This window comes from Stenella coeruleoalba (genome assembly GCF_951394435.1).
Source record: "Stenella coeruleoalba genome assembly, chromosome: 11".
Classification (NCBI taxonomy): Eukaryota; Metazoa; Chordata; class Mammalia; order Artiodactyla; family Delphinidae; genus Stenella; species Stenella coeruleoalba.
In genome coordinates this window covers 92,319,230-92,340,534 of record NC_137157.1, presented here as the reverse complement: position 1 = coordinate 92,340,534, position 21,305 = coordinate 92,319,230, and the positions used below count along the sequence as shown (strand labels likewise).

The following is a 21,305-nucleotide window of genomic DNA, read 5'->3' as shown; positions in this document are numbered from 1 at the left end:
ACATAGCAATAGGTGCTGAAGAACTTGAAAATGGAAAAATCCATTGGGTTAGCAACAACTAAATTCAAATAACAACAATAGAAAACCTTTTTTGAGGGCTTCCCATGTGTTTGGTAATGCACTGAATGAATAATTTACATGGGTCTGGGCTCATTTTATTACAATCCTATAAGGTGGTATGATAGTCTTACATGTCAGCTACAGTAGAATACCGAGTTATTTAATCAACACTAACCTAGGTGTTGCAGTGAAGGTATTTTGTAGATGTGCTCAACAGCTACAACCAACTGACTTTAAGATTATCCTTGATAATATGGTTATCTACTCGGTTAAAGGCCTTAACAGCAAACAAAAATGAGGTTTCCCTAAGAAGAAATTCTGCCTCAAGACTGTAGCATCAAATCCTGCCTGCTGGCCTGCCCTAGATTTCAAACTGAAGACTGCAGCAACTACCTGAGTTTCCAGCCTGCCACCCACCCTACAAACTTCAAGCTGGCTGACCCCCTTAATTGCAAGAACCAACTTCTTAAAATATTGTCATCTATCCACCTATCTATCTGTCATCTATGTCCTATTGGTTCTGCTCTTCCTGGAGAACCCTAATACAGGTAGGCATGTTATTTTCCCCATTTTAAAAATAGAGAAGCTGGGGTTTGAGAATTTGTTGGTTAAACAGGTGGTAAGCAGAACCTGAGCTTCAACACAGAAGTTGATTCCAGAGCCCTTGAAAACAACCATCATACTTGTGATTAAGGAAAACTTTGCTGGCTGGAGGTGTCACTGGAGTCTTGTGCCCAGTTTTTACTAATTTTTAAAGGGTCATTCAAGTATATATAGTCCATCTACCTGGAGAATCAGCCCAGAATTTTAATGAGTCTGGACTGATGAATAGAGTATAAATCCATTCTTCTCAGACACTGTGCTCCCCACCCTCTCCACCATAAAACTCTTCACAGATCTTTTGCTGCCCAGGTATCCATGCCATGGTCCGCATAGCACATTCAGGGTCCTACTAGCAGAATATAGTCTCCTAAGACAGAGCACTCTTTGGAAGGTATTGCAGGGAAGCAGAATAGAGAGGATTCATTCAGAATTCCCTTACAGTTTTCATTCCCCATATCTAGCTGTTGTGGGCAAACAGCTGAAACTGCTATATTGACTGTCTGCCACTGAAAACCAGATGATGTTCTCAAGCTTCCAGACCTGCATCATAACCCTGAAACCAGATACACACACCCAGCATTTCTGGGGGTCATTTTCCTGCAGAGTTAAAATCACACATTCTTCAAATTATAGGTGAATCCTAATTGTATAACTCAATTAGGGTTGATGAGAGTTTTTAAAAAGCAATACTTTTAAAGAGGCTTCTTCTAGTAAGTCAGACAGAAAAAGACAAATATCATATGATATCACTTACATGTGGAATCTAAGATATGATACAAATGAACACATTTACAAAACAGAAACAGACTCACAGACATAGAAAACAAATTTATGCTTACCAAAGGGGAAATGTGGGGAGGGATAAATTAGGAGTTTGGGATTAGCAGATGCAAACTACTATATACAAAATAGATAAACAACAAGGTCCTACTGTATAGCACAGGGAACTCTACTCAATATTCTGTAATAACCTATATGGGAAAAGAATCTGAAAAAGAATAGATATTTGTATATGTATAACTGATTCACTCTGCTGTACAGCAGAAACACAACATTGTAAATCTACTATACTCCAATATAAAATAAAAAATTTTAAAAAAACCAGAAATAGATTCACAGACATAGAAAACAAACTCATGGTTACCAAAGGGGAAAGGAGTGGGAGGGATAAATTAGGACTTTGGAATTAACAGATACACACTACTATATATAAAATAAATAAACAACAAGGACCTACTGTATAGCACAGGGAACTATATTCAATATCTTGTAATAACCTATTCGATAATGGAAAAGAATCTAAAAAAGAATATATACTTTTACCTTCAGGTGTCCAGTTTACACCTGAAACTAACACAACATTATAAATCAACTATGCTTCAATTAAAAAAAATAATAAGGAGGCTTCTCCTGAGAAAGACAGAGCTTTTGAACAGAAGTGTTCAGTTGAGCAAACAATTCAGAATGGCCCAGACTGTAGGTAGGGGCTCAAAAAATTCAAGAGGGTCTGAGGGAAATGAGACGGGCCAAAAATATAAATGCCTACCTACCAGGAACACAGGAACATTTACTTTTAGGGAAAGTCTAGATTACACTGCTATGGAATCCATAAATTCTGAGAGTCAAATAATAAAAGGAGAAAAGAGAGAGGCCCTGGTAAGTGTGGGTGGCATAACTGCGTGTTTGGTGAGATGGGGTTTTTCGAAAATGCTACCATTTGTAAAATGGGTTTAAAATAATATTTTGACTAGTGATTTCATGTCTGTAAAGGGTATTAATTATTTTGGAATTCCCTCCTATGTTGAGATGCTTTGTGTTTTGAACACACTGATCAGTGAATCTGCAGCTGCTGCTCTGGGTGCTCAGCAATTTTCACTGTCTTGTTGCTATGCAACGAGGACTTTCCCCCAAATCGCCAGTGTGCCAGGCCCTGTGAAGAGCTGTTGGGGTCTGCCTACTGGCCACAGTGCCACCAAGCGGTCGTTCTGCAAAACAGTGGCACCAAGCTGGTTCGTTTCCATGGCTGTCTAATCACGGCCCCCTAAGGTCGTCTCTGCTCCAGATGAATTAGCAGGTTCATTAAGCAATGGGGAATTATTTATTCTTTTCATATTCTTCCCAACACAGTGAGGATTTGTTCACTCCAGTGAATGCATCATGCCAGCGGCACAGCAAATTTGAAGAATGTTGGACTGGTCGGCAGAAGGCATTTTTGTTTACCCCTACATTGACCTCTCTTGGACATAATTTGCTCTTCTAAACAGTGAGGGGCTTGGGTTAGGTCTCCCAACGTCCCATTCCTTCTACTCTAAAAGTCGAATTCTTTGCTTCTGTTACGTGTGGTTTTTATAAGGAGCATAACCTTGAAGCTGATCCTGGTCCAGCAGCTCCAACAGATCTTTCTTCTGTTGCTTCAAAGCAAGTTTGGCAGGTAGCAGCAAGGCTGGAGGGAGAAGGGAAGCACTGCGCCCACCAGGAGAGCCAAGAGTGCCAACCTTATCTGGCAAATGACTCTGCTCCCCACATGCTTGGTGGAGGTCCCCCTGGATGAAACTGCCCTTGCTGAGAACTCTGGCCCAGGGCATTCATTGGTCCCAGGCACCCTGGGGAAACCTGTGACGGAAGGTCCACAGGGAAGTGTACCTGAGCAGGATGTGCTGATGGACTTTGGGCAGCAGGCTGGTGGCACTAATGATTTCACTGAAGATTAGAAGGAAAGGAGAAATTTGAATTCCACCTCAAAGGATGCGACCCTGCCCCTTCCTCTGATGGTCTGTGGGCACCTGGAGCCAGGGAGGGGAATTGCTCTCCTCAGAACCCTGCTCCCCGTTAGCTTTCCTGAACTCCTGGTTGGAAGCTACATGAATCCACATTCGTGATGCATCTCGTCATGTGCCTGATAAGGAGACTGGAGTCGTTTTCCTATTCCCCCCGACAGCCTGCCTCCCTGTGCTTGGCAGGTAAACGTGAGGTATGGTGAATGTTGTTCCCGTACTGCTGGGACTTATGCAAATCTTCATCAGTCTGTGCATTACATCCAGTTTCTTCCAAATTCAGGATCAAGTGAGACAACAGGAATCCTAAATATTAAACTAAAAAAATAAAATAAAATAAAATGAATTATCCACATGCTGAGAAAATGTAGCTGAATTATCATAGGTCATGAGACTTCAGAGCTCTCTCCATTGTGATTTGATTAACACTCTTTAATTTGTCATTATTTGGGGGGATTTAAAAAAAAAACTAATCTCGATAACAAGAGTTTGTAAGAGGTTGTCTCACTCAATTTCCACCCACTGGGGTAAACTCACAGAACATTAAGGACAGAATGGAGCTTTGTAATCATCTAGTCTTTTTTGGTTTAAACTGAGACCTAAAATACATATATAAATAAAATTAAAGTAAATGAAATTTTACTTGTTACAATCTGACTTTAAAAAATAAATTTAAAAAAAAGTACTGCAGGGTCTCTTCTATTTTTTAACAACTCTGAACCACAAAATATCAGGGCCATGTGACATAAACATCTGGCTCATTTTGTCTGGTCAGCCATTGGCTGATAGGATAAGGAAGAATATGTGGAGGGGAAAGAAAAGGAAGAAAATACAAGACACTTTTTATCTTCTGGCTTTGATTAAAGAAAGCACCTCCACTTAAATGCATCAGCTCTATAGATGTTTTGTGGATGGAATACTTTATTGTTCTCATTCTCTGCCCCAAATACCAAGCCTAATCTTGTTTCCCTGTGTCTGCGAGGTGGGATGTACAGCTTCTTTCCCATTTCAGACGTTTAGCACCACCAGCCCAGGAACCTAGCCACAGCCAAGGAAAAGGTGAGGGCCAGCTCACTAAATTTCTAGACTCTCCTGTTAAGAATGCCACGTTCTCCCAGACCTCAAGATTTCCACGCAGGCAGCAGCCGTTAGGCCCACAGAGGTCTGGATGGGTTTGGCTACTCATGTATTCCATAGGGAGAAACCTGTCTTGTCAAGGAAAGAGCAACAGACTTGCAGTTAGGGGACCTGAGTGTGAAAAACAGCTCGGTCACACTCCGACTTGGGCAAGTCACGTAGGGATGATAATAGGAACATCACAGAATACTTGAGAGGATAAAGTGAGATAATACAGGTAAAATCACTGAACAACTGATATTATTATTTGCAATTCTCGTTAACTAGGGTGTGAAAATGCACACCAGTCTTGTCTGTAAACCCGTTACTGTTTGAATAAGTACATCTTTAAAATGTGCTAGTCCTAGATTTGAAATAATGGAGACCTGGCAACCAGAGAAGAAAATCTCGAGTTACCACAGCCAAAGAAGAGTCTGAGCTTGGTGAGGGTATGATGATACATCCTGGAGAGAGATGAGGGGTAGGAAGTGCTGGCTGGAGAAACGGCCTCACGTCTGAGTGTCCAGGAGAAAGAAGAAAGCGCTCCTTGCACTTGCTGTCCTAGGGTATAGGGGCAGCGCTGGGCAGCCAAAGGTGTCTGCCTGAACTGCAGAGTGCAGGGAGATCCCATCTGCACTTCTCCCTTTGGCATTTTCTGGGCTTGCCCTGGCAGGGTCCCTGCTCATTTTCTTGAGTTTAACTCAGAAGAGACGTAAACATCCTGGACACAGCCTAGATGGGACACAGATGTGAGGAAAACAGCACGGCCACTTCAAATGTTTCAAGGCATCATCAGCTGGTTAGGTTAAGGGAGAATGAAAGAGAGACAGAAAAAGAGACAGAGACCAAAATTAGGCAACTCTATAAGCTTTCTTTCCCTAAGAATCCTGATTATAATTCGATCACAGAAGACTACCCAGCAAGTTCCAATATATTCCAATACACGGAGCGCTCTCCAGAACAGATCCGGACAGAAGGTAATGTAAAAACATATACAATATTAAGACTTTCTAAATGTTGCTTAGTAGAGAAATTCAAGTCTCTGAAATGTGTCACACAGCAGATTTCATTTGGAACAGAAGCCCATAGTTAACAAAATTTCAGTAGGGAGGAGAAAAAGGAAACAGAATAAAACCAGGTTGAATCATTAATCAAAGACTGTGTATATGGCTTATGCTTTTTGGACCTACTGGTAAATTAAAAAGTAGGAAAGCGTTCTTTTTTTTTAACGTATGTAACTAATACAGGAAAGGGACCATTGACCATAAGCTCAAGGTGAAAGCTTCCTCGAAAACAAAAAGCAACTAAAATAAAAAACACAGAAACTAAAATCAATAGTGAGTGCATTTTACAAAATCAAACATTTCCCTCAGAAAGTTGATTGAAAAGAAATATATAAATAGCTTCGTTTTTACAGTTAAAGTTTTTAATCTCTGGTGCATAACAGTAATTGAAAGAATTCTGAGAAATCAGACAAAAGTATTGGGCAGATTTGAATTAATGGGCCAAGCAAGCTTTTTCTCCTTGGCTTCTCTGTCAAATGAACCATAGCTTGAGTCTTTGGCTACAGCTTTGGCCGTGGGGAGGATTTCTGAGACGCCGACATAGTTTTTTTTGGCCATCCGTGAACTGGTTGTGATAGTGTAGGCATTGCTTCGGTAACACTTCATCGAGGACATGCAGAAAGTCTCTTTCATTCCTCTCCTAAAATTGGCATTATAAATGGAATACAGAGTAGGTTTAGAGGCTGAGGAACTAAAGGATATCCATGTGATAGCTGTAAAAACAAGGGAACTTTTCTTATAGTCTCGTTCATGGGGGTGCCACAGCTGAGCAACATGAAAAGGCAGCCAGGAGAGCAAAAACAGAAGATTTAAAATGAGGAACATCTTGACAGTTTTCACTTTTGTCCTTGGGACGATGTTCGTTGTCCTCCTCACTGTTCGACCATCGGTGCCGATTCTCCAAATGTATTTTATGACCTTCTGGTAAAATAAGATTATGAGGACGGATGGAATCACAAAGCTCACCAAGAAATGGATGACGGTATAGGCGGTTCCTTCCCAAGAGGAGGGGAGGAAATAGTTACAATGACTGTCCCAGTTGGAGCCATAGAAAAAGAACACGGGGGTCACAAAGGCCGCCTCAAAGATCCAGGACGCTGCAATCATCTTCTTGGCTTTTTCTCTGGACACCTTGAAGCTCAGAGGGTAGACGATGGTGTAGAACCGGTCTATGCAGATGGAGAGGAGAACGTACACCTGGACGCCTGGGGTGAGATACTGAAGGTAGCGCACGGCCTTGCACATGGCGCTGCCCAGGGCCCACCGGCCGGTGGCGAACTGCAGCAGGACGAAAGGCATGCCGGCCACACTGACGAGCAGGTCAGCACACGCCAGGGACACCACGAAGTAGTTGGTGGTGGACTGAGTCCTCCTGCTCCGGTGGATGACCAAACACACCAGGGAATTGCCAAAGACAGAAAACAGCCACAGGGCCCCAAAGAAAATGCTGGCCGTGGCCACTTCCCCGGGGTTAGGTCTGTAGCGCAGGTCTGTTCCATTACTCCTCCAGCCGTGCTCCTCGTAAAGCGCCGTCAGGTCCTGGCTCAGCAGAGGGGAGGCCATTTCCGTGCAGCTGTGGTTTTGGAGGGGCACCAGAAGTGTAGGAACAACCAAAGGCGGCTTGCTGTTATCCATTCTGTGAGCAAAAACCATATTCATTTTTTCCCTCTTAGTTCTGGATAAGAAAAGAAGAATGAGGCCTCCTGTTAAAATGGTGTTACACGGATTGATTCCTGAGACTAACAATCTTATTTGACGCTTAGATCGGTTGTCATCTGTCAATGAGTAGGGCTTGTGTGTTGGCAGGAAAACATGACTACTATCCGGAAAGAGCTCTGGCCCCATTTCTCTTTCATTTTAGGATGGTTTCAGCTGATCCCAGCTCAGGCTTTCCCTGGCCTCCCCGTCTCCTGACCGTTAGTCAAATGTGGTGGAACTCATAGCAAGCCCCACTCCTACACTGAACCTTGTTCCCTTCATATGCTGGGGATCACGGAGGGTTAGAGAGCTCAAATCTGCCTCATGGTTAGGGTGTTACCCCCAAATGACGTGCTACTGGAATCCCGGTAGGTACGTGAGAAGTTCCTGAATGTCGTACCACTAAAGTAACGAGGCTGCAAGGGAGGAAAACTTGGGCAGATGGAAACACACACAGGCGTCGGCTATGGAAAAAGCTAACAGAAATCTGTGAATACAGACTGACTGGCCACTGGGAACGACCCTGTCGTTACTTACTTTAGAATTTCCATTACAAAAGCATTATGGGAGCACATGGAGCAAACATAACACTTTCACATGAGCCAGAAGTAGCGCATTTAATGACACATAAACATAGCCTGTTTCTTCCCAAAAGATGCCAGGCCACCTATCATTGACATATTTTGATGCTATTCCGTTGTTAGTATTTCACAAAATGACCCTGACTGAGGAATATACAAGATGTCCCCTAATGAATGTGTAACCAGGTTACTAGAAACCTTATGGCATTCAGATGATTATAAGCAAGCAACTCTAACTTTACCCAGCCTTTATTTTAACTTTTTTTTTCCTACTATTCAGTGAGGGGGGGGAAAAAAAGGTATACTTTTTAATAGGGAAAAAGCCTGTATCATTGTGGGCCATTCAATTAAAATTGAGGTGACTGGTTGCAGTCCGATCATTAGGGTTTAATTTGGTCTGAATCTATTAAGCAGAAAGAGAAAGCACAGCGATTGAATCCGTAATAACCAGAGCGATCCCACCTGGCCGGTGGTGCAGGGGAGGGCACACCAGCGACAGGCTCAGCAGGGCCTCCCGGCCCTCTCCAGGGCTCCTGTCACTACACCTCACAGAGAAACGTTTCTGGGGTTTAGAGGTGAGATGAAAGAACAGTTTTAAAGACCCATTTTTCCTTGAAGGGTTTTCCCAATGACTTGTGGTAGGGAGAGGGTGTTAATAGATATTGTCCTCACCAAGAAACCACATTCAACAAAAGTCTGGGGCTCAGGGCAATGCACTGAAGGCCAGGTCCAGGTTCCCTTCAAGGCTTTTTTTTGTCCATGAAACAGCCCTACTTGATTTCTCAAAGAGAAATGTAAGGTAATTAGCCATTTTAATAAAAGACCTTTAAGCACGGCTGACTGGTTGATAGTAAATTGTAAGACTAGCTACCATACTTTCCATATAAAAAATTAGGATACACGATCTGAAGACAGGACATAAGATCTAAAATTAGCACTGTCCTAGAAAATCTGGAATGCATGACTGTTATCCTTACAAAATTGAAATAATCTTTTCACCTTTATATGTGTAAAACCTACAAAATTCAAAAAAAAAACAAAACCCAAAGCCCCCAAAAAAACCCTACAATTTTTTAAAAAGATTTGAAGTTTAAAAATAAAACAGACGAGCTATTTTCCCAGACAGAAGGAGCTGTTCTAAACTTTGGGGGATGCCTGTGGCCTAAATACAACAGGAGCTGGGAGCACAGGCACTTTCCCATGGCTCCACACACACTTTGAAACCTGTGAACTTCCTTCTGTTTCTTTCTTCCTCTCACAGCAAAACTCTGCAGGTGAAACTCAAGATCACCGCTACCACCAAAGCGCTGCGAGGCCTTCGTCCATCCTTTCCTCCATCCTTTCCTCCAGCTGCTTGACATCAACTAGTGCCAAGTCCACCAATTTCTCTGACGCCCCGCCCCCGCCCCCGCCCCACACACTCCTGCCTGGAAGCGCAGGATCCCGCTGCTCAGAAATGGAACGAGGCAGCCTGAGGAGTTCTCCAGTCTAGGTCTCCCCTGCTTGATGGCATGACTTTTCTGACTGGACCTAAAAGTGCTGCAGCTCTGTTTACTTATTCAATACACCAAGAAACTATGCTAGGTACTGGGAGAACAACGAAAAGTAAGGCTCATAAAAGGGTAAATGTATAAATGAGCTGTCTGCCATAGTATAACTAAATTCTATAATAAGTATAATTAGTAGATAAGGAGCTAAGTGACAGAGAAAAATAGGGACCCGATTCTTCTTGGCATAGAGGGAAGGAAAGGAAAGGCTTCACAAAGGAGGTGAGGTGTAAGCCGGGGACCTGGAGGATGAAGGTCCCTTCTTCAGGAACACAAGGGGTTTTTTAAAAAGCCCCAAACATTACAAGGGAGGGAGAAAGCATGTGGAATGATTTGGGGGTCATCCTTCTAGGGCTGATCTTTTTTGGGCCCTTTTCCCCTTAGAGGTATAGTCTTCTGCAGACCATACCTCCCAGACTATACAGTCTCTAAGTGCCCTACAGTCAAACTGACCTACATTTTCCCCATGGTTATAATGAGAGGTTACATTTTCCACATTCATGGGCTGAAATGTGGTCACACAGTGGATAAGAATATACAGAATGGCTGTGGATTCCTTGTTCACAGAGCATGTTGTTACTCCTCTTCCCAGTTTGTTTTGCTTTAGAGCCATGGCTCTCTAGCTTAGCAACACACTGAACTCTCCCAGGGAGCTTTGGAAAAAAATACAGATGCCTGGGTCCTACCCTTAGGGATTCTTTTTTTTTTTTTAATTATTTATTTATTTTTGGCTGTGTTGGGTCTTCGTTTCTGTGCCAGGGCTTTCTCTAGTTGCGGTGAGCGGGGGCCACTCTTCATCGCGGTGCGTGGGCCTCTCACTGTCGCGGCCTCTCTTGTTGCGGAGCACAGGCTCCGGATGCACAGGCTCAGTAGTTGTGGCACATGGGCCTAGTTGCTCCGCGGCACGTGGGATCTTCCCAGACCAGGGCTCGAACCCGTGTCCCCTGCATTGGCAGGCAGATTCTCAACCACTGCGCCACCAGGGAAGCCCCCCTCAGGGATTCTGATTTAATTGCTCTGGAGGGCAGCCTGGGCATCGGGATGTTTCAGAGTTCCCCAGGTGATCCCAACGTGCAGCCCAGACTAACAATCACTGCTGTAGAATGGCTTCCATGTTTCTGTCTTCTCTCATTAACTAGGGGGTCCTGGGAAAAGGGCATTATTCTTTGTCCGTGCTCTACAGCTTCCACTGAAGTTCTTTACATTAATAATCGCTTGTTAGCTATTTACTGAATTGACTCCATAAGTACAGAGAACTGAAATACAGGCCTCCTACTCTAGGTGGCTCTGCTAGGAGAATTAAATGCAGAGACAGAAAATCACCGTGTGTTCTCAGAGAGCCGAAACGCTGGTGACCATGGAGACAGGGGAAAACATGGCTCCAGAGCAGAGCAGGGCAGGTGAAACTGAAGTCACCCAGGTCAACTCTCACTTAAGGGACAGTCAAGGTAGTTTAGGTGACCGCAGACAGCCTCCGGCACCCCCCTCCCAGAAAACATGGTCTGCCATACTATAACTAAATTCTAGGGTCCCAAAGTAAAAGTTCAGAAAGGTCTCCCCTGCTCCATTAATTTGGAAATAAATACATCTTCAAGGGGGTGTTTCTGAAATACAAGGGCTGCAGAATTCATAATTATGTCTGGGTCATCCATATTCAGTAATTACAGCAGCAACAAGAAAGACTTCTTCACCTCTTTCCTGCTCAACCTGTTTGTTCCCAACCAACTCGGAGACTGCCACATGACACACTCCATTGGGTTGATATTGAGGGCCCCTATTTTAAAATATATCTCTATCTATATATTATCTAAGAGAGGAATTATTCATCTATTGGGATCTAAGAGATGGGTTTTAATATATAGGTGGGGAAAATGGTGGATGGGTTGACATGGTGTAGAGCTAGGGACTGGGGGACCTCTGAAATAATGGGACCCTGGAGAGTCCCATCATTACAGAGGTCTGGGTCTACATATAAAATGATATGTCTATCATTTTATACTGTAATTTTTATTTTGAACGTTGTCTCCCCTGTTGCATTATGAGTTCCTTAAGGACAGTGACTGTGTCCTTATATCCCTGGGGCATACAGATATTAATAAAGGTTTACTGAATAAAAAAATGGATAGAGGTGTTAAGAAAAATTATCCAATACTTGAAAATAAGGCACAGAGAGCATAGCCTAAGTGTTTTTTTTTTTGGCTGCACCCTGTCCAGGGATCGAACGCAAGCCCCTGCATTGGAAGCGTGGAGTCTTAACCACTGGACCGCCAGGGAGGTCCCCATAGCATAACATTTTAATGTCATGCTATGACATTGTTAAATGGGCTTCCCCAAGGATTATTTAATTCTCTGGAAGAATGTATCTGTGCTTGATTTTGCTATTACTATATGACTAGCGCCCAGACATTACACGCTAACATGCAAATTTCTGTCTAGTAGATAAAATAACCCCAAAGGTTATAGACTTATTGCCCTGTATGACAGTGCCTCCTAGCAATCTTATGCTCACATTATTTAAGGAAACAAACAACAGCAATGACAAAAAAAAAAACCTATAAATATCCATTTATTCAAATGCTCTTGGAAGCAACCTGATTATCTGATCAGTTCCTTCAGTAATAAGTTAATAAATCTTTGATATGGTGTTCATTCTATATTTGAATGAGTCATGATGAATGACAGTCATTTTAACTTTTTGAAAATCGTGACAGTCATGATTTTAACTTTTTGAAAATCATATTTTGATGGATGGCTGAATGTATGAATGATTAGAAACTAATGAGAGGACCACAAAGAGGACTAGAGGGGCGCAGATGAGAAACTGTGTTTACTTCACAGTTTGCCGGCAGCTATTCCTGGATAAGCACATCCTTGCTGGTTAGGTTTCTTCTAGACTCAAAAAACCCTAACAACAGATTTCTTTTTCCCTCCTGAAATTCTAAAGATCCACAGATGTTCTCATAATATAGGAAGACCATTTTTTTCTGACATTTGTTTAAAAATTTAATGGCAAATTAGAATTTTATAATGTTGAATATTTATATGGTTTGGTTGGGGAAAAAAAATGAACGGAAACATTTTCTGTAGAATGGAAAGTATCTGCTGCACCTAAGCAGATACATTGGCTGTTTACTAATGAGATTAATTACAATGATGACAGTATTTATAACATTACTACTACCAAGAGTTAGTATTTATTTTGTGCTTACTAGGTGTCTGGTACTTCATATGCGTAGCCCTTCGAGGTAGGTAACATGATTAGTCCTGTTTTACAATTGAGAAAAACTGAAGTTCTTCCCCAAGGTCATACTGTTGGAAAGCCACAATGGGCTGGATGTGAATTCAGACAGTCAAACTCGCTGTACATGGACTTCTCAATCAAACATAGGAATATAAAGTTATTCCCCCACAGCCTCTTGCTACCCACAGATACATCTGTTCAATATGCTAGCTGAGAAATATGTGACACAGTGAACATTTGGGGGAAAAAAAATCACTCCCACTATATACTGCACAGAGGCTTAGCATCAAAAGTGCAGTAGAAATGTTGGTCTAGAAATACAGCCTTTCTTCAGAATAAAGAATGTGAGAATATTGGAAATTCATTATCGCAGATGATTAACTTGTTGCCTTTTAAATGCGGAATGAAAGCAGAACTCTAGACGTCAGTTTGATTAAAGTGCAGAAAAAGTTTGATCAATAGTATTTCCCTGAGTAGGAAATTCTCTTTTAAATTTTAATTGTTGTAATTTAGGAAATATAATGGTGGTAGATATTTTCCTTAAATCTTTCACTGTTATATAGGCCTGATTTACCTATATATGAAATCAGAATGGAACAGAGGTGGACTGGGACCGGCCTGCATGGGGCTCCTCAGAGACAGCTGTGCACATTCCTTCCCAACTCCAAGTTCAGCGACATCATGTTGGTATCATGAATCAGCCATGGTAGGAATATTCACACCATGAAACTGACAAACATCACAAATAGGTTTTTTCCCTGAAGAGCCAGTTGTTAAACGTTGACCAGCCCACCGCTTCCAGTAGGGCAGAGTTTACGGGGCAACCTATCCCGAAGTCCTGAACTTACACACATCCCTGAATTTACAAATGGCTAAGGAGGTCCCATACGCTCTTCAGAAGCTTCCTGAGTTCCTATCTTGCTTTTGGCTCTGAGCTATGGCTCTGGTGCGGACACTGAGCTATGTGCTTTACAGAACTACGTTAAGGCCCAGGTAGCCACCAGCATGACTGTGGTGGGGAACAGGAAAACCAGAGAGACAGAGACATGTTCTCATAATGTGCCACCCAGATAGGGTTGCCAGATAAAATACAGGATGCCCAGTTAAATGTGAATTTCAGATAAATAACACATAATTTTTTAGCATAAGTATGTCCCATGTAATATCTCCTACAATATTTAAATGGTGTCCTGTATTTTTATTAGCTAAATCTGACAAACCTACACACCCAGAACATAATCTTCTGCTGAAAAACATTTATTTTTCATCTCACAATACAGGAATATTGCAAAGTGGTTATGTGTGCATGCTTTGAAGCAGACAGCTGAAGTGTACGTCCTTCCTCTGTCACTCACTAACTAGTTGTGTGATCCAAAACAAGTTATCTAACCCTCTTGATTCCAGTGTTCTCATCTGTAAAATGGGGACAATTAGTCCCGATCTCATTTGATTATCATGAGGATTGAATGAGATAACAGATGCACAGGAGTTAAATGAGTTATTACAAGTCAATCTGCCTGGTATGAGAAAAACATTCAATCAGTGTTATCCTACTGTAGTTCTAAAACACACCTAGCTTGGTGTCTGGCACATAGCGAGTGCTGAAAAAATTAGCACTCTTACTACTGTCAGCCCATAAAAGTCTTCTAAGCCATATGACAAGCAAATTTTAGTAACCACATCACATACTATAGTGATAATACTAACATTAGTCACATAATTTAGCACTGTTAAGGATGAATGGCTTTTGTGAAGGGGCCTGGGGACCTAATCATCATTCACAACATTGTTTTTAAGGGGAAAGTCATTGGGGTCCAAATAAATAAACATAACCTTTCTCCAAGCTGGGGATGATTTTATAGTGACATGTTAGCCAGATAAAACCTTTTTCTATACCCTAAACCAAAAGACGTAAATATAACTGGATTGACCATGTCTTTCTCAAAAGCATATAGAGTCTATCCTGCTTAAATTATTTCCTTTATGTAATTTTGAATAATTTCAAAAGAACCTCATACTTTCAATGAAAACCAAGTTTCTTCTCCACCATCTGAGACCACTAGCATCACGACTTATAAGCCTGGAATTTCCCCTAATGCCCTTTTCCCTTTCCTCCTGTTATATAAGATATATAAATATTCCTCCGTAATATTTCCAGGTCTATGCCTTTCAGTTTGTTTCCCAACTGGGATCAAGCAGTTTCCTGAGATCAGACTTGGCACATTTTCTTTTTGTTTGAATATTGGTTATGCTTTCAAGGAGAACATGATTTTTTGAACAGAGAAGGATTTTCAGAACAGCCTCTTCTAACATCACAAAATAACCCAAAACGACATTTCTGGGTGAGAAATTTCTAGATATCTAGATTTAAGGAACTATTCCTCTTCTATCACCTTTACCTTTCTTTGTTCTTTACACGAATTCTAAAATATTAGAAATAAACAAAGTCAGCATCCTTGGCGTGATTTCCAGAAACCAGGAAGGCTTCTATCACCATCAGAGCATCATTCTTTTAAAGTCAGAGTCTGATTTCAGTATATGTGCTGCCGAAGTGAGCACCAAAGTTCCATTTAAAATGTAACCACTACTTAAAGAGTAAATTTTTTTACATATTATCGGTAGAGCAGTGACCTCTGAGACTCCGTCTCTCTCTGAGATCTATGATCCCAGAAAGGAGCCCGAGCTTCACCCCACGTGGAGGTTTATGTTGACCACAAGCTGCAATCCTCCCCAAATTCTCTGCAAACCAAGTTGCAGGAGAAAATGTTAGGTCATACTGGCTCCTCTTTGGGGGAATATATAAAGGACACTATCCGGTTATTTCCCACCCTAACTGCCACTTAGTAGGGTTCTGTGTGGAATGGTTTAATAACACAGAACTTCCCTCCCTACTGTTCTCACAAAGTCGGTGGTCAGATAAAATGGGAAAAAGAAAAAGAAACACCAAGAAACTTCACCGTAAGAAATGCCTAATGTGTTAGGATGGTATATGCAAAGTGGTCCTCAATCACACAAAGCACCCAAATTTCTATCCCTTAGTGTGAGTCAGGATTGTGCTAAACGCTGGAGATACAGAAGTTAACGAGACAGACAACGTCTCTGCTTTCATGGAGCCTTCCTCTAGTGGGAGAAACAATACTACACAGCTAAATAAGAAAAACAACACAATTAACAAAGAAATGGTCAGTGCTATGGAGAAAAATATAGCAGAATGGGGAACCAAAATGGATGGGAAATAGATGGCAGATGGTTGGTTGGTTATCCAATGGCCATTCCCAACTCCTTCCTTGCCTTCCTCTCTCCAGAGGCTGAAAAGGAAAGATAATCACTTTGGGCCCCCAAAGATGCCCACGCCCCAATCCTGGAACCTGTGAATATGTTACATTATATAGTAAAAGGGACTCGGCATATACAATTCAGGTTATGGAACTTAAAATGGGAAGATTATCCTGGATTATCCAGGGGGACCCAAACTAATGAGCCCTTACAAAGAGAGAACTTTCTCGGCTAGTAACAGAGAGATGCGGCAGAAGCCAGAGAGATTCCAAGCGTGAGAAGGAATCAACGTGCTGTTCTGGCTCTGAGATGCCGGGGCCCACATGCAAGCACCAGGGAGAGGCCTCTGGGAGTTACTGGTGGCCCCCAACTGAGAGCCATCAAAGAAACCGTGACCTTAGTCCTAACGCACGAGGCACTGGATTCTGCCAACCACCGAAATGAGCGTGGAAGGGGAATCGTCCCTGGAGCCTCTAAAAAGGAGCATGGTCCTGCCAACAGCTTGAAGCCTTGTGAGACTCTAAGCAGAGAAACTGGCCAAGCCCACGCAGACTCCTGACCCGCAGAACTGTGACGTAATAAATGGCCATTATTGTAAGCCACTAAGTTTGTGTTAATTTGTGACAGCAGCAATAGAAACTAATTCAATATAGCATTTGTTATATAACTGAGTGTGAAAACTGAAACTCATACCAGCCATTCTATCGCTTTCCACTACCCCACCGTCATCTAGAATATTAGAAACCCCCAAAAGCTTAAAGAATGTAGCACTTTCTACTTCACCTTAAATGTTAGACTGGAGACTAAGAAACCTAAGTTATGATTATGATTATAAGCACTGAACAGCAAGTCAAGAGGCCCAGGTCTTATTTTTACATCGGTGTAAGGACCTTAAGTAAATTAATCTCCCTGAATCTCTATTTCCATATCTACAACATGAATGAGTTGGTCTAGATGATTTCTAGGATCATTTTTGCTCTATGAACTACAACTGATAGGTAGACATTGTGACGAGCAACACACTTTCATTTAACTTACAATCCACCACTTTCACCTGGCGGAGAGTGCATCCTGAAAGTGCATTGTGATGGGAGGACAGGGAAGCTGTTTAGGGCTGCTGGGGCCCAGTTCTTGAGCCTCTGCTGTCCAAGATTGGTAGTCTGGGTCTCCAAAGGAGAGACGAATTGTACAGAGGGGCCAGCCAAGCCCTCCTCACTAATTATCCTGGATGTGCCAATAATCTCTTACTGAAGATTCCTTGCAAGAAGCGGTCTGGTCTAAGAAGACCTGCCACCTGTGTTTGCTTCCCATCCCATGTAACACCAAACTTCTCAGCAGGAAGAAACACTTGCTAGAACCCCTGACTGTCCTCGACCAACTTTCCACACCTCTCCTCCTCGTAAGGGATCTTCCAAATTTTGAAGAAAACAATTTGGCCCCAGAATTTGCACCTTGCCAAATTCAATTTAATTTATTACAACAAACATTTTTTGAATAGTTGCCGTGTGCTCACTGAGTCCAAGTTTGGGAGGGAAATGTTCAATTTTATGTCCAATCTCTGATTTCAGTATCAACATCTTTAGTTGTATGACTGAAATAGGAAAGGGGGGGGAGGCAAAGAGCAGACTCATTACACTCAAAGCAAAGAGCTGTACAGTAGATATGATTTATAGCTATTTGAAAAGAAGGTGAAGGATTTGTTAAGAACCAAGTGTAAGCACCGAACAGGAAGTTACTAAGAACTTCCGTTTTTCAGAAGCATTTACATTCTGTCTCACATCAAGTTTACATCAACACTCTAGGGAAATTTTGATCTGCACCACTGTCTTCAATCAGGGTTTTCCAAGAAAGCAACCTTCAAATTCATGGAGCAGAAGTTAGATTTGAATTTGCAGTAACATGTATTTTTCATGGACAAATTATGCAACTATATATGTGGTCAGATGTGACTGAAAATATGGCTGAACATGTATCTGCATATGTTTCACATGGTTAATATATTTTTTAGTGCCATATATTTTTAGACATTTTATAAGTTAAAATGCTACTGCTATCACTTCTCAGTGCTTCTTATTTTAATCCTCTCTGCATATCAGCAATGATTGACCAAAATCACCAACACCAGCAATTTTCAACCTCTTCTTCAGAGGCAGAGGTGACAAATGTGTCCATACATGTGACAAATGTGTCCATACATGTGACACACTCCTACGGACACATCCAGAATTACGTGTAACATCAGGAGCTCAGCCTACAATCTTCAACCTAGAAGTCATGTTGAAAAGAAAATAATTATGTAGATATCCTTACATTTATTCTAATTAGTTTTTTAAAAAATGAATCACCAGCAAACTTTGGTATTTTATCAGCTAGAAATTATTTGCAACAGACATTTTTTGTTTGGGACATATTTTGACACTTTGGTTGATAAGCATTGCCCTGCTATACCATAAGTGTACACCTGAAATCTGAATTCTTGAAGGCTAAGGGTGCCTGACACATAGAACCAGGAAAAGGTAATAAGAGAAAGAAACATGGCTATTCTCCACACTGGGCAACGGTGGGATATGACAAACCTGTTACAAAAGTCTAGCATTTCCCTGGAAATAATTAATTTCCTACCTATGCTCTTTAAAGCCACTGACATCCCAGGGAGTCTTCATAGCCTGCCTCCAAATTCAAAGGTGTATTCCCTTCTTTAGATGTAGAAGAAAATAACTCTGAACACATTTAAAATGTGAAGAGGCTACGTTATCTCAACCATAATCCATGGTTGACAGCACGGGCTCTTAGACTAGTGGTTCAGAGGTCATCTTGCCTCCCAGGGGACATTTGGCAATATCAGGAGACATTCTTGGTTGTCACAACTCGGGGAGGAAAGTGTTGACGTCTGGTAGGTAGAGGCCAGGGATGCTGCTAAACATTCCACAATGAAGAGGACAGCTTCCCCCCGACTCCCAACAGAGAATTATCCGATCCAAGAGGCCAACAGTGCTGAGATTGAGAAACCCTGCTCTCAAGCCGACCTGCCTGGGTTTCAAATCACCTGTTACCTATATAAGTTACTAAACATCTATGTGCTTATCGTCTTTACCAGTAAAATTAGGATAAAAACAGTGTCCACCTTCTTGATTTGTTGTGAGAATAAAACAAATGACACAGACAGGAGCTAAGAACGATGTCTGGAAAAAAGCTAGTGTTTAACAAATGTTTACTTTCATTACCATTAGATGCATCGAAAAAGACTGAGAAGAGAAACACCAAAATTTTAAAATAAGTTGTTTCTAGGTGGCCAGACCATGACTGATTTTTATTTTCATTACACTTTTATATTCTTTATATTTTCCAAATTTTCTAGAACTGTATTTGTATTACCCTAATATCCAAAAGCACTTTTTTTTAAAAGAATGTAGAGGAAAGAACTTTATTTTGTGACATAGTGGAAAGAGCACAGAATCAGAAAGATCTGGATTCAGATCCTGGCTTTATTTGTTGTGTGTGACTTTGGGCAGATTAGTTACTCTGAGCTTCAGTTTCCTGATCAGAAACTGGGGCTAATAACGCATATCAGAGAGCTTCCATCAGGATTAAACATGACAGACATCCAGTGTCTTGGAAATATGCTGAATGACAGGCTCCAAGAGATGGGTGCTTTCAAAGTTTGGCCCAGGAAAAGGGACTCTATAAACAGGGAAATATAGTCATGATGGTAACTCCCCTCTTGCTTTTTAAACTGTCCTCTTGGAGAAGCCACCTCCCATCTCAACCCACTGTTTGCCTGGGTTCAGAGGAGAAATTGCATCCACACTTTGGTCCTTCTCTCTATTCTTTCCACCTCCCCACATATACATCCTAGGAAAGGACCTGATAATTCAGCAGGCAGGGCTTACTAGCAGCGGGAAGTTACTAAGAGTGAAAAGCAGGACCCAGGCATCACTTTCACATGCCCACTGAGGGACAAGTCCATTGTCCTTCTTGTTTCTTCTTTCATCCCTAGCCTCCAAGCTGGAAGCACTCTTGGCAAGGCCTCTCCTCCAGGGGAACCGCTCCACTTTCTCTCTATTCTACTTCTCCTGTTCAGCTGGTAGAGAGGACTGCCCCCTTTCAGTTTTGAGAAGGATGAGTAGGAAGCCCAGAGAGGCTTCCAGATCTAAGCCTCTTGTGTGCACTAGCCTGGCTCATCTGAGGCCGGCAAGCGTGCGGTGGGCAGGCAGCACTGGCCTGGCTGTACCTTGCTTCCAGCAGGGCTGTTTCTTGTCCACCCCTCATTCACTCCAGGTCACACTAAAGACCAGGAGGATGAGTAGACAGGATTCAAGGACCCAAACCGTAACCACAAACCCCACTCTTAATGCTCCTTAATGACTTAATCAGATGGAAAAAGAATAGAATAGGTTATATTTGTGTATATTATCAGGAGGGGTGACTATTTTAAGCCAGGTTAGACTGCTAACTTAAATTCAAATCCTAAGCAACCTTTCAAGATGCCCTGAGACAATCTTTCGTACTCAGGTCCTAATTGCCACGGTGTGGAAAAGGCAGTCTGGCTCAACCCACTCTGACTCTGAAGATCCCATGGTTCTCCAGGGAGGAGTCTTGTAGTCCTACCGGATGGGCTCTTGGTGAAGTGTTCTAGCGACCGGGAGGCACAGCTGATTAGGGCAGGATTGCCTGGGGCAGGAGCTGACCTTCTCACGACATTCACTCTCAACCCAAGGTGAACTATTTCAACACGGGGAGACGGTGCCAGGCAAAACATCAGAGGAAAATGAGACTATTTGGGGTGCTCCCATGTACATGTAAATAAAAATATCAGGAGAACTTCATTCTAAATATAAATAAAATGTCAGGGGGATTGGTAATAACCAGGAAGTAATTTATGGATCCTTCTGGAACTCTAGTCTGCTATTGCTCCAGGGTCTGTCTGACTAGCATATGTACATTTCAGACATAATATTGACTGTTGCCAAGTTCTCTCCTACTACACTTTTACCTCCTCACTATCCTCCCCATAAAAGCATGCAAAACAAAATAGGCATGGGCCCCCAGAATGCTGTCAGTCTTGAGTCTTCCCATTCTTCATTCACAAGGGTACATTGAGATGATATCATAAACGGGCTGGGTGCTAAGCCCTAGAAATCCAGAGATGGAAGGAGATGGTCCCTTCTGTCCAGAAGCTGACTTCGGATGACTATAGTAGCTAGCGTTAAGTGTACTTGTTCCAGGGAAATGCTGATTTCAGCAGGGATCAAATCTAAGAACTAAAGTTCAATAAAGTTTAAGGTGTCAAGGGGACTCCTTCCTCTCAAAGTATTCTTCAATTGAAACCATGAAGGAAACACTTT

At 42.1% G+C, this 21,305-nt stretch overlaps 2 protein-coding genes across 5 annotated transcripts in view; one reads left to right on the top strand and one right to left on the bottom strand.

The window, feature by feature from the left end:
* CREBL2 (cAMP responsive element binding protein like 2) overlaps positions 1-21,305 on the top strand; it is a 55,237-nt gene that overhangs the window by 32,479 nt on the left and 1,453 nt on the right. The window lies entirely within an intron of this gene.
* GPR19 (G protein-coupled receptor 19) overlaps positions 5,348-21,305 on the bottom strand; it is a 31,609-nt gene continuing 15,651 nt past the window's right edge. For all 4 annotated transcript variants that reach the window (XM_079937636.1, XM_079937633.1, XM_079937635.1 and 1 more), the window contains one exon: positions 5,348-7,292. In XM_079937636.1, the coding sequence (XP_079793762.1) occupies positions 6,023-7,276 (1,254 nt within the window). In that variant the 5' untranslated portion in view covers positions 7,277-7,292 and the 3' untranslated portion in view covers positions 5,348-6,022. The remainder of the gene's footprint in view (positions 7,293-21,305) is intronic.